This window comes from Bombyx mandarina, chromosome 03 (assembly GCF_030267445.1).
Source record: "Bombyx mandarina strain Sakado chromosome 03, ASM3026744v2".
NCBI classification, from domain to species: Eukaryota; Metazoa; Arthropoda; class Insecta; order Lepidoptera; family Bombycidae; genus Bombyx; species Bombyx mandarina.
The window spans coordinates 14,274,586-14,300,352 of record NC_143210.1 but is presented as its reverse complement, the minus strand read 5'-3'; the positions used below and the strand labels follow the sequence as shown (position 1 = coordinate 14,300,352).

Below are 25,767 nucleotides of genomic sequence, written 5' to 3'. Positions count from 1 at the left end.
AAACTTATATCTTCCGGCAGGATAGATATTGCGACATTATTCCATAATTTAATATCAAATCAGGTCAATTTAAATTGTGTAAAGTTTTTTAGTTTTTTTAGAAGCTTATCAATGGATGGAAGAGATCATGCCCCTTGGATACGAGGTGCACACCAGGACGAGGAAGCTCATCTAAGGTCTTCCATAACAACATCCATGTGTGCAGCTCTGAATATGTCAAAAGTTTTTATAGAAAATGTTAGGAGTAATAAACTGTCAGTCTTAAATATGTCACCTCTCACATACACACACAAGGCCACTAGGTCGAGTGTTATCTCTTAATTAACAATCAACAAGAAACAAAAAAATATTTTTCAACACAAAAAATTACTAAACACATTTAAATTAAGTAAGTATCTGTTCACAACCACAGCCACTAATTATATTCAAGGGGTTGTAGGCTCAGAATGGATATATAATATTTCTTTTCATTTTGATCTCATTCTAATAGTATAGAGGAATGTTTTAAGCAGATCGCAACCATTACGAACCTGCTGATTCCAAGCCAAGCCCTGCACATGATCATATGGTTGGCTCTTAGTGCCAGGAGCCATTGGTTGACTTGTGTTGTTCAGGTCCCATATGAATATTTCACTTTCTGACGCTCCTGAAGCCAACAGATTCTTCTGGTATGGATTAACATCCAATGCGGAGACATGCCCTGTGTGAGAATTTATAAGAGATTTAACTTTTGACTCGAATCCCACTTGATATTTTATGATTAGTTCTGGTGAGTTTAGAGGACACAATGGTTACCTTTAATTCTCTCAAGTGTAGTTAGAATTTATAGAAAAACTGAATGAAAGAATAGATATGATAATAGGTTTTAGATTATACAGACTAGATATTATATTCTATTTTTTAATATCAAACTACAGTCAAAATCTGTTATAACGACATCGAAGGGACTGCTCATATTCAGTCGTAAAAACCGATAGTCGTAACAACCGGTGATGTTTAATGTGAATCATGCAAGTACAAACAAATCGATAGGGAATTATTGGAAAAATATATTTACAAAATACGCGATTTGTCTTCAATATTAATTTGTTTTCTTTTTCTTTGCGACATTTTGAAAGTTTCACGAATAACTCCACAAAGTTTTGGTGCGTTTTGTGTATAGATAAGTAATAAACTAACTGAAGAGATATGAAGAAGCGGTCTTTGACTCTACTGCTACTGCATGCACGTGTTTTGTTTCTAAGAATTAGAAAAGACCCTACACTAAACTAAATCCTATTGTTTTCTTTCCTGATTTTAATAGTCATTGAAGACAAATGTGGATACCTATTCAAATTGTTTACAATACAGCTTAGCCGGTCGTTCTAACAGATCTAATTCTCCAAAATATTAGTTAAATGTGGTCGTTTTATGAGGTATGTCGTTATAAGCAATGTCGTATAAAGCAATGTTTTTAATAAGGCGGTCATATAGCATTCAGCCGGGACCTTTGTTCTAGGTTGTTATAACCAGCATGTTGTTCTAAACGATGTCGCAGTAAACGGTTTTGACTGTATATAAATTTATTTAGCCGATACTGCCAGTATACCCCATACAGTGATACATCTCTAGCTTTGATTAACCCACAGTGCCACTGAAACTTTAGACCAAATAAATAATACATATTTGTAAAAATCTTAGAGTTTACTGGTCAAGTAACATAAGCATTGTTGTTGTTGTTTGTTTAACACTTGTGTGTATATTAAAATTCAATAAAAGGTTTTTTATTTATATGTTATTGCTCTGAGAACTGTGACTTATGGGAGTTCCAACATCCTTATAGACTGGTATTTTAGGTAATAAAATTTAAAATTTAATCACCACTATGCTTCGTACTGCTTCCAAGTAAAGCATCACTGGCATTGTTCATCAGTTTTTCAGCACTGTAAAACTCTAATAATCCACCATCACAGCCTCCTATGATAATTCCGGCACCTGACCATTCTATCTTATGGAATCTACAACAAAATTAACCAAATTTTAAAATAAAACTTATAGTTCACTATTTTGGTCATTTCCCCTACTTATTCGCTGGTAGCGTAAGAGGATATTCCAGCTACCCCTGGACGGGTTGGTGAGTTTACGAGCTCAACCTGGGAGAATTAGCTAACACCAGCCCTAGTGAGTGCAATGCTTCGCAGAATCTACCACCAGATCGGAATCGCAACCCACTGAGAAGATCCAGCGGGAAGCTCAGTGAACTTTACTATGGGTTATTTCACTCGTCGAACTATATATCGTAATCAACAATCTAGTTCACTAATAAAGAAGTTCTGGATTCTTACTGTGAACTTTAGTCCAAATAATTGTTTTCAAAATTACAGTAGACTATATGACAAAATACAAAATGACATTTCCAACAAATAACTCAATATACACATTAAATTTGACATATTTTTGGCCTGGCTGAATGACATAGACAGTATTTCTCATTTGCAGTTTATGGAAAATAGAAGGAACTAGACTACTCTCTTAGTAGATCGTCAAATATCATATAAGATATCTTAGGATTCTTATTTTATTAATTTACAGACTGTTATCCCCTCCATGGTTTCTAGTGAAACATTATTTTTTTTGTAAATACTCACTTATGTTGTGTTTGCAAACTGGATATCTGTTTCAAATCATAACTAGGGTCTTCTAAATTCAACGAATAAAGTTCTAAGTATGAACTTGAGCTGAAAGACGCGTCAACTTGCTGGGCCGCCGAGCCGGCAACAAGCGTTACCGGGTGATGATCAGCCGGGGACCAGCTCACGTTCACAGTCCTCTTTAACTCCTTCAGTTTCATATTGACGACACGATCTCACTGAATATTAAACACACAAATAGATATTTCTTTTGATCTCTTTTATTCCTTAATTATGTCACACTTTTAATGGCTATTACTGAGTTATTAAAATATAAAAAGTTTACAATCGTTATTTAACAGATAAGTAATAAAATCCTCTTTAATTTGGAATTCGTGGTTTTCTTTAATTTTTAATTATTTTAAATTTTACCATAAAAACACCAACTTGGCACTTCCAACGTGGCTGACGTAAATATTTCCTTAATGTCATTGACTGTCAGATGAAGTTGATGAAGTACGGTATGTGTTTATTGTTGGGCATTGCCCGATTTAAATCGATATGTCGAAAGCAGCGATGCTTATTATTCGTCAAATGGTTCGCACACATGCGTTAGTTTTAAAACTGAAAAAAATTAGATGATAACATTTCTAATTTCGAATGAGATCAGAATCCCTTTAGTGCCTCTGATCGCTTTTTTATCCTTTTTTTTTTTTTTTTTTTTTTATTGCTTAGATTGGTGGACGAGCTCACAGCCCACCTGGTGTTAAGTGGTTACTGGAGCCCATAGACATCTACAACGTAAATGCGCCACCCACCTTGAGATATAAGTTCTAAGGTCTCAGTATAGTTACAACGGCTACCCCACCCTTCAAACCGAAACGCATTACTGCTTCACGGCAGAAATAGGCAGGGCGGTGGTACCTACCCGTGCAGACTCACAATAGGTCCTACCACCAGTGATTACGCAAATTATAATTTTGCGGGTTTGATTTTTATTCCTTTCGCTTTTTTATCCTATCGCTTATACAAAATTACCCTAATGCAACTCTACTCAAATATACTATTGTTATCAGTAATAAGTAAAGTTATCAATAATAATATCAATAATATATTTAAGCATAAGGATTAATAAATAAATACTAAATTTTTTACTTTTTTTAATTATAATAATAGTGATGATATTATATGCCTATATCGACAATATTGTGCTTTTTTTTACGAGGGCGGCACTGAAAATTTCGGGAATTAACGAAGTGACACAACATTACTATTTAAAATGTATTTATTGCTTTTCGAAGTATTCTCCGCGAAATTTGACACAATTTTCCATACGATGGAACCAATCATTGAAGCAACCATTCCATTCGGAAGTTGGGGTCTCCAAAATGGCCGTTTTGTAGGCGTCCACAGCTTCTTCAGGTGATGAAAATCTCTGTCCACGCAATTTATTCTTTATTTTAGGGAAAGTATAGAAATCATTAGGGCTTAGGTCGGGGCTGTACGGCGGATGGTCTAATAATTATATGTTTTCTTGCTCTAAAAACTCTTTTGTTCTGTGCGCGGTGTGAGAACTCGCATTGTCGTGATGGAGGATGATGCGGCGGTTGCAGTTCTCTTTACGGAGTTCAGAAACGACCTGTGGCAAACAAATGCTAGCATACCATTCTGCATTAACCGTTCTTTGTCCCTCAAGAGGAATAGTCGTAACATGGCCAGCAGAAACTCAGCAAACCAGCGATAAATTGTGGTTATGGATGGGGCTTCATCACCAAATGCAGAAATCATCCGGTCAGCACACTGTTTTTGTGTTAAACCACTTCGAAAGTCATAATAAATCGTCGCTCTTGAATTTTCTCGTGTCAGTTCCATTTTCTCAACGACTAAACAAGTTTGACAAAACCTCGTGACAAGACCGAGAATCTTTTTTTAAATAAATAAATGGTATTCGATATTTAAAACCAAGGAGTTTTCAATTAAAAAGATTTTAATATGACAGGAACAGTGGAAATATTCCATTCCCGATACTTTTAGTGCAGCCTAGTATTAACATCCATAATAAGCCGTTGACAGATTATGACAGAAGTCTATCCTACGAAGAAAAGAGAGCTTCACTGTATAAATATTTATTAATAAATTTATTATAATTCAATCACATTTATACATTTCAACTATGTTATTCTATAAACCTTCGTCATATTTATATAACGACTAGCGACCCGCCCTCGCTTCGCTTCGGAAACATTAAAACACACATGAAACCAAAAAAAAAAAAGAAAAAAGTAGCCTATGTTCATCAGGGACAATGTCGGCTTCTAATGGAAAAAGAATTTTTCAAATCGGTCCAGTAGTTTCGGAGCCTATTCGAAACAAACAAACAAACAAGTCTTTCCTCTTTATAATATTAGTATAGATCTAAAATTTAAATTATTTTACTTGTTCGAGTAGGATTTTAAAGATTAAGATTTAAGTACTTAAATAGAAATTAGATAAACCTTTTTGCAAACAACTCGGCTTCCCACGTACTTAATATAATACAAATACAAAATGAAATTATCACCCGTGCTAGGATTGCATAAATCTGGAACTAATTCTGAGATTGTTCCAGGTTGCAGATTGCAGTGGCTTGGTATCACTCGCATAATTCATATTGTAATAAAATATGCATCTGAAACTGACACAGTCTGAGTATCTTATTTTTAGGGTAAGTAGGTCAGTTTATCTTTACCGTTAATTATTATCTTCGCAAAAACTTGATTATATTCTCTTTGCCAAAAATTACATTACAAAGATAAAACTCTATCGTTCGTGCTTCAAAAGCGTTGCTATGGGAACTTTTTTTTTTGTTTTACTGTGAGAAAATCAATGTTCTGATTAATTTAAAATGCCGATTTTAATAAATAAAGATGAATGGTCGCGTATAGTCAAATGGACAGATCACGACCGGGAAGATCCCGAGGTCGTCCGCAGACGAGAATATGTTAAATATCTAGATTCTAAAAGCAAAGAAATGACAAGGTCTTGGCCGAACTCGGTAGAGGTAAAAAGATGCTGCTCTATTACTATATTATGTATTACAAGACTATTACTATTACTCGGACTCGCGATAAACAGATCTAAAACAAAGGTCATGATCGTTGATCGCACAGGCAGACTGGAGCTCAGCGGTACACTTAATTTAGAAGTAACGGACAACTTTGTTTACCTGGGCTCCAACATCAGCAACAATGGCTCTTGTGAACCGGAAATTCGTAGACGGATTGGGATGGCAAAAGGTGCCATGTCTCAGCTGGACAAAATATGGAAGGACAAAAATATCTCTATGAACACCAAGAGCAACCTAGTCCGCACACTAGTGTTTTCAATATTCATATACGGAGCAGAGACATGGACTATAAAGAAAGCTGACCGCAATCGGATTGATGCCTTCGAAATGTGGTGCTGGAGGAGGATGTTGGATATTCCCTGGACCGCACGCCGCACCAATTTATCCATCCTAGCTCAGTTGAAGATCCGGACTAGACTCTCCACCATTTGCATGCGAAGGATTCTTGAATACTTTGGCCACATCGCAAGGAAAGACAGTGACAACTTAGAGAAATTGATGGTCACTGGAAAGGTCGAGGGCAAGCGACTAAGAGGCAGGAACCCGACCCGTTGGACGGACCAGATTCGTGCAGCCCTGGATACCACAGTGCACGATGCTCTGCACTCAGCTGCAGATAGGAACAGCTGGCGGTGCACTATAAAAAACAATCTGTTTCAAGGCCATGACCACGACCCTCAGTAATGAGGAAACCGACGCAAGGAGGAGACAAGTATACGCACGTGAATACTTATTACTGCCGTGAAAAAGATGTACCTATTGCGCTTATTCTGGCTAACTTCAGAAATTCTTTTGAGATCGACTTACTAAACGGTGAACGATGAAAACTTGAAGCGCGTTTGATATTACAGGATCTTAAGATCCTCGGGTCGGGAGAGGACATCCGTAGTACCAATGCGCTCATTTTTTTATTTTTTATTATTGCTTAGATGGAGTGGTCCGTAATAAACTCCTGTTGCGAGGAAGTGGTCACGACCCTCAGTATTGAGGAAAGCGAAGCAAAAATAAGAAGAAGATGGGTGGAAGAGCCCATCTGGTGTTAAGTTGTTACCGGTGCCCATATACATCTACAACGTAAATGCCGCCACCCACCTTGAGATATGAGTTCTAAGGTCTCAGTATAGTTACAACGGCTGCCCCGCCCTTCAAACCGAAACGCATTACTGCTTCACGGCAGAAATAAGCAGTAGTGGTACCTACCCGTGCGGACTCACAAGACGTCCTACCACCAGTGTGTCATCTACAAATCTTAGCTATTTAATGAACTCAATTGTCGAATCGGATCGACACCGGCAATAATGCGATGCAGAATACGTGACATAACAAAGTCCGCCAGCGCGGCCTTTTAACAACCACTTACCGATTATTTTTGCATTATTTTGTATTCAATGAGGATTACTCACGGTCAAGACTCTTTTATACTATACTGTTGAAGTGTGTATAATTATATATTATAGCATAGCATAGTATTAGCATAGCATTTATTATATAACATAGTTAATAGGTGTAATCTCGTATGTCCCCCTAATAAGGCGGACCACCCAGAAACATAGGCTTCTTCATAATTGTAAACTAGGATTAAGATGATTATTAAACATGGAATACACGTAAAAATATGTTTTCCTTTAACACCTCACAAAGTACAATATTACACTGTGTAAACAAGCACTATGAACCAAATTTGTCAACAGAATGTCAACAAACGTAATGAAGAACTCCGTCGTGAAAGAATCGAAGCAGCTGAAAAAGCCAACGCCGAGTTTTACAAAAGTTATATAAAGAAAAAGAAAGAGGAACAACAGAGGATGATGGCAAGCGCCAGGGAAACGATATTCAAGAACAAAGATGCGCCTAAACTTTTACTTAGGTATTACCTACTACAAATAATATTAGTTCCCTAAAATAAAATTTCACCCCGTCAAACGTTATGGAGACTGTACGGATTTGAGTCTTTTTGAAATTAAAATCTAAAAAATCATATAATAAGCTATTTGATTATGTACCTTATACTAATAGCGTTTAGCTAAAGAATGATGAAAAGAATTTGCGAAAAAAAGAGTGGCACGCCATACTTAGCACTTCTAAGCATCTAAATGGGGCATGATAAAAATGACTAGGTACCCATAAGCGTACGCGCTATCGTCGATACGTCTAAAATATGTTAGAAAAATTCACTTATCGGCTTTATTTAAGTTGACAGTTGACAAGGTATTATGTACTTTTAAAATCTTAAGAAGTCGTCGTGGCCTGACGGATAAGACGTCCAGTGCATTCGTGTTGAGCGATGCACCGGTGTTCGAATCTCAGGCGGGTACCAATTTTTCTAATGAAATACGTACTCAACAAATGTTCACGATTGATTTCCACGGTGAAAGAATAACATCGTGTAATAAAAATGAAACCCGCACAATTATAATCTGCGTAATTACTGGTGGTAGGACCTCTTGTGAGTCCGCGCGGGAGGGTACCACCACCCTGCCTATTTCAACCGTTTTTGGGCCCCCAGTCCAAAAATTGAAGCAAATCATCAAGCGCGGGCCACACTGCCAAAAAAACAAGTGTTTTTTCGCTCTATCAGACACTTCTATCATATCTGAACCATGATCTACTTTATTCCACAAGAGACAATTCGGAACACGTAATTCACAAATCAAAAACTTTTTTTAAAGCTCCGTAATCGAGACCGTTATACAAAAGGAGCGCATGGAACAACTAAAATTTCAAGAGAAACTGCGACAGATAAAAGCTGAACAAAAGGAGAAAAATGACGATGAAATTATAGCGAAAGCAAAACAGTGGAACGAATTGATTGAGTTGAAAAAGAAGCGAAGATTTGACGCAAACAAGCAACACCAGAAAGAAATAACAGAGCAGTAAGACTATATAATTGAAGTGCTTGTTATATTATTCTTATAAGAATTGTTATATCTTTTAAAGGGTACGTACAAACAGCGAAGATCCGGACATTAAGGTTAGCCGGCGTTAGAACGGCTTATATCTAACGGTAGTTGTTTTAAGGTTGGTGACGATAATCGTAATGATAGGCATTCTACCTATTCCTGAAGCAGTCATGCGTTCCGGATTGAAGGGTATGACCGTCGCTTAACAATACAATTCTGACTTTGATATCATGTACTAAGGTTAAGGGTTGCGGCCATCAAACCGTAGGGTCCATTGGCTCGAATAATCATTTAACTTCATGTGAATTATGAGCTCGACCAAAAAAAACTTATATGTCAGAAAAGCCACAATTATTAACACTTTCGTGAGACATCATAGGGGCGAATAGGGCGAGCTAAGAAAAATATTGACTGCACTAATCACGTTTGTTGTCTTAGAACAAATTAGAGATCTTCTCTTGACGCTAGCAAACGAAAACCGACGCACCGCTCTTCAAGAAGGCTGGTTGGTAAGTGTGTAATGGTGTCTGTGCGACTCCACCGACTAGGCTCTGTCGTAGCGTCGTCTCCGACATAAACGAGTATACAACGACTTTAATTTTTTTTAATTCAAGTTTTAATAATTTTAGAGCCAACGAAATAGCAGAGCGTAACAGAAAAGAATACGAGACGGAATTGAACCTACAGAAGATTGACAACATAAAAGCAGATGAACAAATGGCCGCTATTAAAAAGTTTGAAGAAAATTTCGTAAGTACAGATACGGAATTTATTCACTTTTTTTTAACTGCATTAAATTCTCGTTTATATTTTAATTACTAGCTGACCCGGCAGACTTCATAGTGCCTCAATCGGCAAATAAAAACTTTTGTATAAAATAAACTTAAAACAAAAGGAATCCGTCCGATACATCAAAGGAAAAACAAAATTGTTGTTTTTATTTAATTCCGAGCATTTTCATATTTATCTACCTTTTAAACCTTCTCTGGACTTCCACAAATAGTTCAAGACCAAAATTAGCCAAATCGGTCAAACCGTTCTCGAGTTTTAGCGAGACTAACGAACAGCAATTAATTTTTATATAACTACATAGTATAAAACAGTCGCTTTCTCTGTCCCTATATCCCTATGTATGCTTAAATCTTTAAAACTACGCAACGGATTTTGATGCGTTTTTTTTTTATAGATAGTGATTGAAGAGGAAGGTTTATATGTATAATAACATCCATTAAATAGTGAAGAAATCAATAATAAATTACAGTTTCCGAAGTGAAGCGAGGGCGGGTCGCTAGTATATTATAAAGATTAAATCAATAAATATAACAAGGTGCTGTATTGCAGAAAGCATCAGAGAAGGCTCGCATCTGGTCGGACATGGAGCGTTCGCGCCAGGAGTCGGAGGCGCGTCGCAACGAACAAGCCGCCAGAGAGCGCTTGGACGACAAGCTGCTCGAAGTGCTGCTGCGGTCCAGGGCCAGGATAGAACGGAGACGAGCCCAAACCGAATTAGACGTAAACTATCCTTGATTTTATTTACATAGACATAATGAACAAGGCGTAAATAGAATGTTGGTAAGGTCGAAACATGACTGATTGCTTTACGACTTACATTGCGGTTTCACAAAACATATACAATATTATGTTTACTGGTGGTAGGAACTCTTGTGAGTCCGCACGGGTGTGATTATACGCATATTAGAAAATCCTCATTGCATAGAAAATAATGCTGAAAAAATCGGTAAGTGGCTGTTAAAAGGCCGCGCTGGCGGACTTTGTTATGTCACGTATTCTGTATCGCATTATTGCCGGTGTCGATCCGATTCCACAATTGAGTTCATTTAATAGCTAAGATTTGTAGATGATTTTCACTGGTGGTAGGACGTCTTGTGAGTCCGCACGGATAGGTACCACCACTCTGCTTATTTCTGCCGTGAAGCAGTAACGCCTTTCGGTTTGAAAGGCGGAGCAGCCGTTGTAACTATACTTGAGACCTTAGAATTTATATCTCAAGGTGGGTGAGACGGCATTTACGTTGTAAATGTCTATGGGCTCCAGTAACCACTTAACACCAGGTGGGCTGTGAGCTCGTCCGCCCATCTATGCAATGTGGCCTGTCGATGAATACCTATCTCGCTTTCCCCAAAGACGCCACGTTGAGCGCACACGTCATATTCATTTTAATAGGGATCTTGTAATTCACACTCTGCATTTCGACAAGGGTAGTTCTGTCGCAGGTGAAGAACGAGAAGCTGCGAGTGCTGGAGAAAATAAGCCAGCGCCTGGAGTCCGGGGACGCAGCCCGGGAACAACACGAACAGGCCATTCTGAATAAAGCCATCAAAGAAAAATCTGATGCGTGAGCTATTGAAATAATCATATTGCTTTTCCTGCTTCTATCAGAATAAACCAGGTTTGTAGCGGTAGGTGTCTGCGATCCTGTCATTACTCAGTATCACTCGCCATCAAGTGGACCGTATGCTCGTCTGTCTATTACCTACAGCAATAAAACTATGTACATATTTATGTTGTAGTTGATTTTGTAATTTTGCATCTGACCATCTGTCTGACGTGTCAATTGCCTCTGAAAATTATAACATGGATATAATTGCAGCAAACCATTTCTTCAGTTAGTTTTTACTAGTAAAATCTCACTCACTCACTATTGTTCTTTTTTAATCCGAATCCTCAGCGGCGACTAAAGGAAAAGCTAGTCTGAGATTCCGTAATAAGCTTAATCAGATAACAGGATGAGTAGGAATTTGAAACTCCGAATATCGGCAGTTAGAATATCGTGTAGTGGATAGAGGCTTTCCCAATGTAGTGTGCCTTTGTTTACCCTACCTCTTCTAGTAACCTCCAGAGGTTATTCTAGATCCCCAGATTTAGTAGGTGAGCTCACGGAGCTCAAACCGGGAGTGTTGCTAGCATTGACCCCAGCAAGAGCAGTGCTCCGCAGAATCTACCACCGGATCGGAAGCGCGATTCACTGAGAAGATCCGGCGAGAAATTCAGTGGACTGTGTCTGTGGGTTAATTTACTCGTCGAGCCCTTCGTCCCAAGCGACGGGTTCGGCGAGAACGATGACCAGTAGTACTGTCCCGGGCCTCTGATAACAGTTTGAAACAGCCGCATGCAGTCCACTTACCGGAATGTTATTAACGCGGTTCCTAATATTGACCTAGTTGTACCGCTGCTAATTTAAAAACCGCACAGGGAAGAAGCCCGTCGTCGTGCCGACATTGAGAAGCAGAAGCAATTCAGACAACAACGTCAAGAGGCGCGGGAGCAGTTCCTCAGAGACGAAGAAAAGAGACTACAGGACTTCAACACATTGCGACAGTGGGAGATCATGAATAGGTATTTGAAAGGCAGACTTTTAGGGAACAATCCCATCAAGGAATGTAACAACCACAACACACAACAACAAAAACAAGGAAGGCTAACAATCTACAGTGGGGAATTATTCCCAAGTATTTGCTTTGTGACCTTTGGACCTTTTCGTATAGAACATGAACTTATTAACATTATCTTTCACCTGATTCAGTCATACTAAATTATTAAAAATACTAACTAAAACATGTGCTGGAAGACCAGGCAAAAGTATCAAAGAAGATCTATACAATTTGTGTCTCCAAGTATCTTACGTATGGATTTTACCACTAAATCGAAATTCAGTTTCACAAAGAGAAGAATAGCCCAAAAAATCAGAGCTTAGAAACTATAATCCAGGTCTATTTTTGCTGAGAAATATATAAATACATTTGTTCCGAGTTATTGAAAATTCTACCTCAAGTGTTAGTGTGAGCGGTCACAGGTATGTTGCGGGGTACAGGTACAGGGTGCCCGGTAGCCGTTTAACACTAGGCGAGCATTTAACCTTCCACTCTTCACTATTGCATTAAAACCGAAGTAGAGTTTATATCCTAGAGTTTTCAATATTTATTTGAGTCTTCCTTATTTTCAGAAACAATATTTCTATGATTATTACCTTTTTGTATTTCAGTTTTGTCGTTTAAGTAATGAAAAATTTTAATTTAGGTTATTAAAGTAATTAAGCTAATTAACTAAAATGTGGCCCTTTTCAGCACCTACGATCGAGCCGTGCTATGAACTCTTCTTAACAAGTTACCTTGTATTCGTTAATCATCGTTTTTTCAATGTCAGGTTCAAAAACGCAGAGTTGTATCATGAATTCAATGAAAATAAGCGTAAAGAAAAAGCTCGCAAGACTCAGGAATATAAAGAGGACATTTTAAGGCTATGGGTACGTGTACAACAACATTTTGCTCACAACACAAATCTTGTTTCAGAACAAAAAGTCTCACGACGCCATCCTAAATATTTTGACATAAAATAAAACTTTGATATTCATTTACATAGTGATAAATGCTCTTGTACCCCTTATCTATTAGTGCCACATCCGTCGCAGAGTAATGAGATGGAACGCATTCAGTAAAATGTTTTATTAATGCTCTTGTCGCAAGCGATGATTTTTCAGTTAAAACTTGAACGCTAAAAAAATTTTTGTGTGCCCATAAAAATACGTGTGTCACTCAGGGACTGCCGCGGTAAAGCTATTGCGTAGCATTTTTTATCGACTTATACAATTATAATTAGACAATAATAAAATAAGACCCAATGGCGGATCCGGGGGGGGGGGGTCATGGGGGTCATGACCACCCCCTGAGCTGGTTCCAGGACTTAGGTGGACCACTAATTGAATATAATGATTTTATTTATATATTTTGTCACCATACAGATGTTATGTACATACCTTCAATATTTAATTCATTTAATATAATAACTTTGTATAATGGCAAACGTTTGGGAACGAACGCATCTAAATTTGACTATGTGACCCCCTCCTGGCGCCAAAGCTGGATCCGCCCTTGATAAGACCACGCTATATTTATAAACATTAACAAAAGCAAAACATTAACTATCCCCTTCACACTCATAAGCTAGACCGCGCGAGAGAGAGAGATAGGTAAACTTTTCATGATGCGCGTGCAGTGCGACGTCACACTTATTAACAAACACTACACAAGCACAACGTGTGAATGTGTTGAACGCGAGCTACATGGTATGTGGAGTGAGGGGTATTAGGTTTTATTTACGTTACGGAATTTCTTGAAATTCTTCTTCTTCGGTCGCCGCGCTCAAAGCCCGCGATAAAAGCTTGTAATAGCTTCAAAAAATGTGCCCTAGTTTAAAAAAAAGATGGGCCAGATGAATTTGCTACGCGCCTGGTGTTTAGCGGTTACCGTTGTCCATATACAATGACACCGCTGTTGACTCTCATAGGTACATGATTGAAGTCAATATTGCATTCTTATCTTTGAAACCGAAATGAATGATTGTTTAACGGTAGAATTAGCTCTAATAGTCTCTTCCAGGCGCGCCATATAAGGTGTACTCAAAACCACATTGCTTCGTTTATTGCTGTGGTAGCCTAGTCGAGAACAACTGTTACAAATTACGTCAGTAGCACAAAATTAAAAATTAAAAACAATGGGTATCATACCGTACTCTGAACACTCATGACTATTGATCGGAGCCCTGTTGATGGTTTAGGTTTTGATATTTTTGATGATGTTGACAATGATCAGATACCACCGTTTGAGCCTATCACCGATTTTACTGGTGGTAACCGTTACCCGTGGACCTCTTGTGAGTTCGCACGGGTAGGTACCACCAACCCGCCTATTTCTGCCGTGAAGCAGTAATGCGTTTTGGTTTGAAGGGTAGGGCAGCCGTTGTAACTATACTGAGATCTTAGAACTTATATCTCAAGGTGGGTGGCGCATTTACGTTGTAGATGTCTATGGGCCCCAGAAATCACTTAACACCAGCTGGGCTGTAAGCTTGCCCACCAAAATAAGCAATAAAAAAAAGTTTGTCAGATCATAAAAAAAAACAAAAGTCTTTTATCACATCTTGCTCAATTTGGTTTTTGTTACGAATCGTTAGAAAGAGCGTTCGGACCGCGAGGCTCAAGAGCTAGCGGACACCCGCTACTTCTACGGGGAGCTATCCGAACAGAACATGAGGGCAGAAGATCAGAAGCTGCTGGAGCACGCCGCCAGCCTCGTGCTGGAGGCGCAGCAGAACGAAAGACCTGACTATGCTATCAGAAAGGCAGTGGATGTGAGAACTTCGACGTTTTAATTTGTAATTAATTTAAAAAAATAGGCTACTTTGCATTGGCGATACACAAGAAACGTTTTATCTATACTATCTATACTAATTTAAAAATCTACAGTAGCTTTTACGGATGTTCCGTTATAACTACTGAACCATGCATCCGATTGACTTGAAACTTGGTATCCGTGTAGAAAATACATGGATAGGCTAATATTTATATGAGTGTTGGACTCCCTACACCAGTTGCGGGGGCGTTAATGATGAGAATCTTTGTGGGGGTGAGGAATAATAATGTTAATTTTAAATGCCCAGCGAAGCGGACGGATACAGCTAGTCAATAATAAAACCTGACTAAAATGTTTATCAAAGTCATTAAATGGTCCGATGGCAAAAGCTTAGCTGTACTGATGATACTGCTGACGTCCGTAATCGACTGTGACCATTCACCACCAGTCTAGCCACGGGCTTCGTAGATAATGAACAAATATTTCAATGGAAAAATCATTTTCGATTACTGTTATCAATGATGTATCAGATATTCCTGCTTCGTTTATTTGTGATTGGAGGAAGTCTCCGAAAGCGTTTGGAAGTCGAACTTAATATAGTCTACCCATCAACCCACATAAGTCTGAGTAAGTGCCCATGGTCGGCAGCGCTACTGCCGCATGCGCCGCCTGTACCCGCTGCCAGCGCTACCCGCGTCCCTGGCGGCGCACTACCCCCCGCCCTCCGCCCCGCCCGCGCCCCTCCCCGCTCTGGCACCGCCCCTCCGAAGACATGGCCTTCAGGAACCAGTGGAGGTATGCTACAGCTCACAAATCAGATAGGCACATAAAATCAGATTTACTTTTTGCAATAATCTCTTTTTCTGAATTTTTGGGAAACTTTTAGATTACATATTTAAAGACAATTAATATTGAAAATGTTTACTTAGGGATTGAAATATTTGTTTATGGTTCCAAACTATTTTTGTTGTTGTTAGATAGGCACAAGTGTTCTCCATTTGCTAGGAGTTTGAGTTGCATCTTTCATTTGATAAAAATACAGTGCTATTTTTAGTCGAATCATATCTGATGTGTATTACGAATTTAATTAACAAAAAAATTGTCGTTGACTCAAGTTTATCTTTTGTGAAAGAGCATAGGTACTTTGTAGATGATAAAATAAATTTGGATGATTAACTAACATTTGGTGTACTGTTGATCTTTTCCCGCTACATTCTGAACAGAGTAGTATTAGTAGTAGATTAGATTCTATTATAATTTGGTATTGAATTTTCAATGTGAATTTTTAAAATAATCAATATACGACTTTATGCTTCCAACTTTACGAATTCACACCTACCGTAAAATTCAAAGCATTTTTTTTTGTTTTTCCTACTTATGCTGATAGCCTTCAGTGAGCTATATCAGCGTTACTCTAGCGTGTTGGTGAGCTCTCGGGACTCAAACCGGAGGCGTTGCTAACACTGGCCCTAGCAAGAGCAGTGCTTCGCTGAATCTACCACCGGATCAGAAACACGACCCACTGAGAAGATCCGGCAAGGATGAGAGAATCAAAGCAAGAATTAAAGTTTCGAAGTCAAATCGAAACCTGTGGTTGTATTGGGAATGATGATGAAGAACGCACGTGAGAGCAAGGACCACGGCCCCACAAAATTACAATTTGCTCAATTTACAAATTGCCTACGATACCAATGATGCAGTTTGATTTCGACATTTTTAGGCGAATACTTCAAAAACTCCAAACGAAGAGCCGAATGTGGAATCGGTGGCAGAATACAAGCGACTGGGCCCAGCTAACGGTCTGCAGAGAAGGACTTCGACGGTCAGACAAACATTTACTTAATACTGGGTGAACGCGCTTGTTGGCGAGGGGTAACCAAAGCTTAATGATTTCACATCATGCATGCAACCACGCACCACGACACACGAGGTCTGAGTCTGTATTGTATAATAAAGATTGTCCCATTCTTCATAATCACCATGAAGATGTTTTTTTTACTGCTTAGATGGGTGAATGAGCTCACAGCCTACCTGGTGTTAAGTGGTCACTGGAGCCCATAGACATCTACAAGGTACATGCGCCACCCACCTTGAGATATAAGTTTTAAGGTCTCAGTATAGTTACAACGGCTGCCCCACCCTTCCGACCGAAGCGCATCACTGCTTCACGGCAGAAACAGGCAGGGTGGTGGTACCCACCCACGCGGACTCACAAGAGGTCCTACCACCATGATAAGTCACATTGATCACACACAAAAAATACAAGTATTTAAAAATATACAAGTATTTTTTATTGAATTAAGTGAGTCATGGCCCATAAGGTGTTAAGTAATAAAGGATAAGTTTTTTTGTAAATAATATTCTCTTTCGCAGCAAAATAGTAATGTTGTTCGTCCCTGCGAGGGAGCTGCACAGGGTGGCGACGGCAGCTACTCACCGTCGCATGTGACGTCACAGTCGCGCGTCGCCCAGCGCTGTCGCTGCGACACGACGAACCAGCCAAGGAAATAAAACACGCGAAAAATGAGAAAATACATTTATTTTATAATTAACATGTGTTTGGAGAGCGTTAGTATGGCACGTGCGTGTTTGCGGCGGCTGTGCACGTGTGCGGACTAGAACGTAGTTGCTTCGTCAAATTGTGTGTGTGTGACAGTGTTGCCGTTGCGCAAAACTTAAAATTTTACTTTAACCTAAATTCGCTTAATCTAATTTATCTTTGGTCGTTGAGTGTAGATGTGTTTGTTCGTGTTGCGGTTTACGAACGCGAAATGTATGTACGTGAAAGCTGCAATGACTTGTTACCTATGTCTATGAAAATGATTTAGGAATGATAAATTTTAATACCAAGGCACTTTTTCCTTTCCGCCGCCCATGTACGTCGTCCTGTGGCCTATTCTTACAATCGATACGCCTCGCTTGAAAAAAGTATGTCCAACGAATCCGTACCACAGAATTCACATACACATTTAATAAAAATATCCTAAATAGAATCGATCATTTATAATACTGCAAATTATTTAATTCAATCCATTCATTTGACTTTTACAAACTTTACACGGACATCAACGATGGGAATATAAAAATATATTTGTTGTGTATAAAAATTGTAATACAATAATAAATATCATTTTTTGCTCTCAAATTGTGGAATCACATGATTTATTACAAATGTTTTTTGGTGTAGGTTTGTCTATAATTAAATACTGTTACAATTGATGTTACTTTCATTGGCGTAATTATATTAAAATTGTTTCTTGGAATTGATAGTTTTATTTCATAACAAACAGAAATGACATTGATATCATAAATTGTGTGGGCAGTGTTCTTTACATTTTCTCATTTATTGCTTTAAAAATTATATATATATTTTTTAAATTGAGAATTAATGAAGCCTGTACAATATGTTCATCTTACAATGTGCGGCTAGTCTCTCCTGCCGACGGAGCCTCAGCCGATTCCGGTACACCAGAATGCAACAGTAAATAATTTTACAAAAGCTCATAACATTAAGTGTAGTTCACGTACGCGCTTATCGATAGTCAAATATTAACTGTATACGAGGGTAGTTCGATCGTGTCGTCGAGTCGTGTCGTCGTGTCGTGTCGTCTTCAATATATTTAAATGGCATTTTTATACGGATTTTGTGATCAAAATTATAATCGTATCGGACGTCAGTCGTCGGTGCGTCGGGGGAGACAGAAACCAATACTTAGTCCATCAGATTATCCAGTATTTAGATACCTTTTTGGAGCCGGCGGTCGCTTCAACAACTAATTATTTTTAAATTAAATTTTGATCAAAAATCACTTCTTAATCTAACCTAACATCTAGCTTGTACTCTCGTTGTAATAAAAACTAAATTAACAATAATATAAATCGATGTCGTTCTTAAAACTAAAACAATGGCAATCGTGAGTTTTGTTTTTAGCAGATCTATTCATTAGTCGGGAAAGGCGCTTCGTGTCAGCGGCCCGACGTCAGAAGACAAACTAAAGTATTATCGAGATTACAGAAAAAATACGCAATGAAAATTAATCAAAGTAATTTACAATATTTACATACAAACACTTGGTAATTTTACTTTCTCCTAATTGTCGGGTACTAATTGTTTCTTTCCACGTCCTATATACTCTAACACAGAAACTTAAATTTAAAATTGTCATTCAATCACACTCTAACGTAACTGTGGAGGGAGTTCACTCCGCATCAGCTCGGGACTGGGCGAACAACCCTTCCGTCAAGTCTAATACAATAAATGTCTCCTTGCTATATATGAATACTTAAAATAAATTTCGTTTTATATACAATAAAAACTATGAATAGGCGGAGCGATGAACGAAAACAAACAATTTACATTCTCCGACGTATTCCATAAATAATAATTTTAAACTAAAAATTATTAACACATATAACTATTATATATTATTATTATTATTATACATATACGTTTTGGCACTAATCTAATACTTAACACGAAAAAGAGAATTAAAACCGCGTTTTGTTGCCGAAACAAAATTCTTAAGTTAAAAAAAATGCTCGAGAGTTGCAAACTTTTAAAAAAAAAATCAACGGAAGAAAATATAAAGTTTTTAAATTTTACCCTGCATTTAAAAAAAAACATTTAAATATATTACGTAATATCTAAAACTAGTCATCGCCTTGGCTTGATATGGTGGGTTCCGTATTACTTATTTATTTGGGATATTTTGTACTTTTCATACAGTGCAACACTAGCGACACTAGCGCTAGTCGGCATTATTTGTGCAACTTTGACGTTAATTCTGTCACTCGTTTAATTCTATAAGGCATTAATATCACCGAAGGCCACGTCAGACTAACACAGTAATGTCAACGTTGACATTTGACAGTTGTGGATGTCACGTGCGGCGCACGCGTGTTGAGGTCCACGGGTCACGTGCGGTCCGCGGGTCTGAGGGTCTGGTTGAGGCACCGGCTGACCGCCTCCAGCTTGTTGAGGTAGGCCGCCGCCATTTCACCACGAGGTGAACTGAGCAATTGAAATCTCATTAATGATTGTGTCTCGCGAGGGGCACCGGAATTCAGTTGCACTGTTGGGAGGAGCGGCCGACCCGCCAGCCCCTTGTCGAGCGCCATAGAACATTTATTTATTTATTGCTTATCTGATCAGAGAATGCATTAGAGCAGCTGTCACCTTCAAACCTTAATCGATCATTACGTAAACCATAAACCAGAATTTTTAATACGCTTTTATTAGCTTCAGACGTATGTATGTTTGTAACGGAATCTTTGAACATGATTTTGACCTCCTTCAAAACGTCGGATTAACTCGCAATTTGGTATACCAATTAAGGACCGATGACAATTCAATATAAAAAAATATATTGAAAAAACTGAAATTCAACTAAAAGTGAAAAATAAATAATAGTTTAAAAAACTAACAACATACGCTTTTATAGAAAATCCAACTAAAAATAGAAAATAAATTTTAATAAATTTGAATTAATAATAGTGTAAGAAAAAATTATTTTGTTGTAAAAAACGCGTGGGGGTGCGTGGTATCAGTAGTCATAAATATTTTATGAACATATATGAGGTGAGAAAGGTTATTTTGACAATATCCTGAAAAGCACCACACGCTTTTTTTATAATTAAATCATTTTTAGTTGTATTTTCTATAAAAGTGTATTTTGTTAGTTTTTTTAAACTATTATTTATTTTGATGATGTAATTATTTTATCAAACACAAAATTATGTTGATATCTCAGGACAGTGTTTATTTTATACACGATGATGTTCTAAAGACAAAGGGATGCACACGACAACGTACCTCAGCACGAAGGGCTCGCTGCGCGGGGAGCTGCTGGGACACTGCATCCTCCTGTTAAACTCGCTCACTGTCAACAAACAATTAAATTTTCTTTTTTGTGGCTTCTATGAACGAGCTCACAGCCCACCTGGTGTTATGTAGTTACTGGAACCCATAGACATCTACAATGTAAATGTACCCACCCACCATAAGATATGGGTTATAAGATCTCAGAATATTTACAACGGCTGCTCCACCCTTCAAGCCGAAACGCATTACTGCTTCACGGCAGAAATAGGCGGGGTGGTGGTATCTACCCGTGCGGACTCACAAGAGGTCCTACCGCCAGTAATTATGCAAATTATAATTTTGCGGGTTTGATTTTTATTATACGATGTTATTCCTTCACCGAGGAAGTAAATCGTGAACATTTGTTGAGTACGTATTTCATTAGAAAAATTGGTACCCGCCTGGGATTCGAACACCGTTGCATCGCTCAACATGAATGCACCGGACGTCTTATCCTTTAGACCACGACGACTTTGAAGGCTGAAGGCCGTGTCTAGTTTGAAACGTTGACCACTCGATGCCCCACACTTCTCCACGCCTTCTTGTCCTCGGCGGTCTTTATAGCCTCGGATAACTGGCAGGCCGGTGAGCGTCTTTACTAGATCAGACCAGCGGGTAGGTGAGCGTCCGCGTGATCTTCTCCCGTCAACCCGACCAACTACCATCTCTAAGTTACCATGTTAGCGGTTATTATTTAAAAAAACAATATCGAGTATGGACATAATCCAGATCACGATGATATTATTAATTTATTTAATGGGAAAGACAAAGGACTTTAGTCCATACAGCCAGAACATAATCCAGAGCGGATGATGACATTCGAGCTGTCATTTGACAACTTCTAATCTAACTGGAGTGTGAACGTGACTGAATCACTGAAGTAGGAAACCTATGGAAATGAAACGTCAACAAAAAATTCGTGCCACTGTGACGTCATCTGACCACAAAACATGGCGGTTTTAGTGCTGTACAAAAGATTTCAATGTTATCAGGTTTTATCGATAAACGTTTTTGGTTCATTTTATTTTAAATATTGTTCAGTATTATTTATTTGTAGAATTTATACTTTAATGGGAAGTAAGTAGGTATATTGTTATATGCAAATATGATATGATTTAGATGTGTGAAATCTAAGACAAGTTCGTCCTTCGAATTTGCCAAGTAAACGATATGATGATTTTTAAAAGTTGCTACACTGATTTTATAAAGTTGTCATTTGTCGCAAAACATAAAGATATGGCGTAGTACAGTGCCATCTGCCCATTTCTAGCATGCTAAATGTTATCGTATTTTGAGTACGTGTTTTTCTTAGACTGTTACAATCTATTTTAATTGTTTTGCTGACTCTAAAGTCCGTAACACACTACCGCATCGCACCTCAAGGAAGGGGCGCCGCACCATTTGAATCACTTTCACTTGAGAGTGATTCAAATTGTAAACTTATCAAGGGACTGCGTGAAAAAAAAACACCTACAGAACATTTATTCATTAATTACAAACGTCATTCCTTGTGACTTCCTCTCTAAAATCACTTAATTATTAAATATTTAACGAATTTACAATAGTGTTTTACTCAGTGCGGAATAAAACTATTTTATTTAAATAGTTCCGAAGAGATTTTGTCGGTAGCCTTTTTCCCGAAATATCTAAACAGAATGTCTAAATATGTTTTGATGACATATTTTAAAGAGGTATTTATGATTAGTGTCATGATCAATAGATTCCGACCGAAAAATGGTGTCCGATTTTTCGGATGAAGGCTCCATAATGAATTTAAATATATATAGATAATAGTTTTGGGGCATCGACTTTCTTGAGATCCTATAAAATATGTTTTAATTATTATTTTTGTATGTTTTAAGCATGATAAAATAAGAAATTTTATATATGCTATCATATTAAATCGATATCAAAGTCAATAAATAATGTACAACACAAAACAGACGGCCGAACTGACGTGACAATGACATTTGGTGCACTCAACATGGCGGATTTTCGGCCTCATTAGACGGAGACGGAGATATATACGTATATTCATGTTTCATTTTATGTACGCACTGAAATACTGTTATATTGTTTTCCTGCGAGTTAAAGTTCTGATTAAGAACGAGATAGATATATGTTTATGTGTGTGCCTTCAAAATGGGTTCTATTTATATAAGCAATTGTACGTATAGAAAAATATGTCGTGTCCCTACTATATAGGTCTATGGACTGAATACTCACGTGCGGGGGCTGCGGGGGTCGCGGAGGGGGGGCGCCGCTGCTGCACGGGACTGTAAATATATTCGTCTTTATTGATGCAGTGTGCTTATTTTGATGAAATTAAAAGTACTTTTACAATCTATTTTCGCGTTTTTATTGTCATTAATAATTAACGACATTAAGGCGTAAAGATATACGTAAGTGTGTACGGCAAACGACCATACGACCCTCCTTACAGGAGTGGCTGTCACTATCGTTTATGCGTGTCGGCAATGCCAAACAATATTTATTCAAAAGTGAAATACTTAATTGAAGACATGTGTGGATGAAGGGGTTAAGTACCATTTTTAAAATTTTATGAGTTTTACATTGAATGAAGGTGTTATGTGCCTATAAACCTTAAAACTCGGGAAATATTAGACCTTAAAACTCCGGGTTTAAAGGCTATTTTTAGAAATTGCATGTGATGAAGGAGTTATGTACGAAGAAAAAGTACAAGTGACAAAAGTTTGTTGGTTGTTTTCTCAAAATTAACAAATTGTATCATATCCCCTTCATCCACTAACATCTTCAATTTGTTATAAAAGTGAAATACTTAATTAATTTTTTAATTGAAATAAAGTTGCAGATGGGGACATTCGTCACGCAATATATAATTAAGTTTTTTAACTCGGGTCTCTGGGTGAGTTGCAGTAACCACGTTGTTATGATAACATAAGATGGGTCTTCCTTTAGTCATTATTTAACTACCAACCCAACTTTAAAAAAAAAACAATACAAAGGTTTTTAAATTTAAATTCAATTTTGTATGCATCAACATGCACGGCAAACCACTGTTCAAAATATAAGGTTACTTTAGAATCTATATAGGTATTAACACGTAAAGCAAAAACTTTGTACCCTTTATAACGAAAATTGCGCGGACGGAGGAGTGCAGAATGTTAATATTTTTTTAAAATTATGCATAAAAAATACTTTAAATCAATAAAAAAACATTATACAAATCACATGTATTTGACACACGTACACGCATACATAATATATTTGTTTATTGCCAAGCTTTTCTTAATGCTTATAGTCTGTGGTCAAATTGAGAATAGAGTAATAATTTTTTTTATTGTCTAAGGTGTAGTCTTGGTGTAATCTTTGATTATAGAAGTATCTTTGACAATAACATCATAATAGTACCTATACAAACATATAATTTAAATTAATTATAGTCGAATTTCGACTATCAAGGGACCACTAGTTCTTACAATTACATATGGAGTTGATAAGACATGTAGATAGAGTTCTGATTAGTACTACTATGAGCAGCTGTGGGTTCGTGTGTGCGTGTGTGCGTTGCTGCGGGTGCGTGCGTGCGGGTGCGTGTGTGTACGTGCGTGTGTGTACGTGCGTGTGTGTACGTGCGTGTGTGTACGTGCGTGTGTGTACGTGCGTGTGTGTACGTACGTGTCGAGCAGCAGCGCGGCGGCGGCGGAGGCGCGCGCGTTTCGGCGACGCACCAGGTACTGCAGCCGCACGGCACCCACCACCGCCCACACGGCGCACCTGTATCCACACGGACTCTGTAGCCACCACCACGTCTGACTGCCCTCCGCGTACTGACGCCATCACGTGCGCATGCTTGACATTGCGTGTATTATACCGTAGCGGTACATACATGGCCGATAACAATCAGCAGCACAGACGAGTGATAACAGTCAGAACGAAAGGCAGAATATTGGAAATGATATATCAGTGTCTCACGTTTCCTGCTTAATCATCACCCTCCAACTTCCAATCGAAATATATTCCTCTCTAAGTTCTTCACCCAACGTCGATTTGAAAGTGCACAATTTCATTACGAGAATTGCAGCGAATTACAGCAATACTGATTTTGTGAGCTCCATTGATTACCATTGTGTTAGGTAAAGAATGTAATTTATGGCAATACTGCCAGACTACTTCCGCCATTAAAACAAGTCACACGCAGAGCTCATGTCGTTTTATTATAAAATATAGTTATGTTACAGCCCGGCTATCCTATAACTTCATACATTGCTTATCCATTGATTATCGTTACCATGACGTCACATCCAATCATAAAGTCCTAGGCATTTTTTACGACTTTAAGTGAAACCAATACAGTATAATTTCCCACTTCAAGTAAATTTACATTTTTTTTAAGTGGTCTTTCCATCGAAGAGACTGAATAAAACTTACTTAAACCGTTCCTTGCCGGTGCTGACCCGGGCGGCGCCGGACGAGGGCAGTCGCAGCGTCCTCTCGAGCTGGACGTAGCCGTGCAGCGTCCGCTGAAGGTACCGCTTCTGCCAGATCAGAGCTTTGCGGATGCTCTCCAGGCGGATACAACGACTGTGGAGACAGCGGATCTGAAACATCAGACCGAGTTCGTTCAGATCCTTTTTTACTGACAGGAGTCGTATACTAACTTTGCTAAGCCTAAATAGTTTGGGTATAATTTGTCTTACAGAGCAAAAAAGTTGTATATTATATTAATATGACACAATAACAAACTAGTTATATGTGCGTGTCTCTATGTACATTTTTACATAAAATAAACGTTTATTATTTTATAGTGGTCCGCTCCGGCTCCGCTCGGGTCTTTAACAAAAATTTCAACGATATTTTTTTAAATATTTTTTTTTTATTTTTTTTTTATTGCTTAGCTGTGTGGACGAGCTGAGCCCACCTGATGTTAAGTGGTTACTGGAGCCCATAGACATCTACAACGTAAATGCGCCACACACCTTGAGATATAGTTCTAAGGTCTCAGTATAGTCACAACGGCTGCCCCACCCTTCAAACCGAAACGCATTACTGCTTCACGGCAGAAATAGGCGGGGCGGCGGTGGCACTTATTGCGGCATAACTATAATAGTTAGACATATGCTGTCACGACACTTTTTGTAAATAATAATGTATTCTACAA

At 38.2% G+C, this 25,767-nt stretch overlaps 3 protein-coding genes across 9 annotated transcripts in view; 1 reads left to right on the top strand and 2 right to left on the bottom strand.

Annotated features, from left to right (window-relative positions):
* Positions 1-3,128, bottom strand: part of Sec31 (COPII coat complex component secretory 31) — a 29,210-nt gene extending 26,082 nt beyond the window's left edge. The window contains exons 1-4 of one of the 2 annotated variants that reach the window (XM_089740142.1): positions 3,042-3,128; positions 2,628-2,848; positions 1,861-1,997; positions 531-700 (exon numbers count right to left, since the gene is read on the bottom strand). In XM_089740142.1, the coding sequence (XP_089596268.1) occupies positions 531-700; positions 1,861-1,997; positions 2,628-2,830 (510 nt within the window). In that variant the 5' untranslated portion in view covers positions 2,831-2,848; positions 3,042-3,128. The other variant, XM_089740143.1, reaches the window with a different exon arrangement.
* Positions 3,129-5,067: 1,939 nt separating this feature from the next.
* Positions 5,068-19,138, top strand: LOC114245418 (uncharacterized). 2 transcript variants are annotated; one of them, XM_089740141.1, is made up of 12 exons: positions 5,068-5,313; positions 7,407-7,582; positions 8,385-8,588; positions 9,245-9,365; positions 9,957-10,127; positions 10,850-10,971; positions 11,829-11,972; positions 12,780-12,879; positions 14,586-14,762; positions 15,413-15,559; positions 16,485-16,586; positions 17,138-19,138. In XM_089740141.1, the coding sequence occupies exons 1-12, from the start codon at positions 5,272-5,274 to the stop codon at positions 17,273-17,275; spliced, it is 1,644 nt and encodes a 547-aa protein (XP_089596267.1). In that variant the 5' UTR covers positions 5,068-5,271; the 3' UTR covers positions 17,276-19,138. The 2 variants fall into 2 exon arrangements, with proteins under 2 accessions (XP_089596267.1, XP_028033381.2); XM_028177580.2 differs by lacking the exon at positions 5,068-5,313 and adding an exon at positions 5,398-5,649.
* LOC114247164 (uncharacterized) overlaps positions 17,286-25,767 on the bottom strand; it is an 88,060-nt gene continuing 79,578 nt past the window's right edge. For all 5 annotated transcript variants that reach the window (XM_089740136.1, XM_089740137.1, XM_089740140.1 and 2 more), the window contains 5 exons: positions 25,038-25,207; positions 24,285-24,383; positions 22,851-22,900; positions 20,577-20,643; positions 17,286-19,775 (listed from right to left, as the gene is read on the bottom strand). In XM_089740136.1, coding sequence (XP_089596262.1) covers positions 19,679-19,775; positions 20,577-20,643; positions 22,851-22,900; positions 24,285-24,383; positions 25,038-25,207 — 483 coding nt within the window. In that variant the 3' untranslated portion in view covers positions 17,286-19,678. The remainder of the gene's footprint in view (positions 19,776-20,576; positions 20,644-22,850; positions 22,901-24,284; positions 24,384-25,037; positions 25,208-25,767) is intronic.

Excerpts from the sequence above, each read along its gene's own strand:
- LOC114245418 (XM_028177580.2), top strand. The coding sequence starts at position 5,494 with ATGCCGATTTTAATAAATAAAGATGAATGGTCGCGTATAGTCAAATGG. Across the intron at positions 9,366-9,956 it reads AAAAGTTTGAAGAAAATTTC|AAAGCATCAGAGAAGGCTCG; the intron begins GTAAGTACAGAT and ends GCTGTATTGCAG. Across the intron at positions 10,128-10,849 it reads GAGCCCAAACCGAATTAGAC|GTGAAGAACGAGAAGCTGCG; the intron begins GTAAACTATCCT and ends GTTCTGTCGCAG.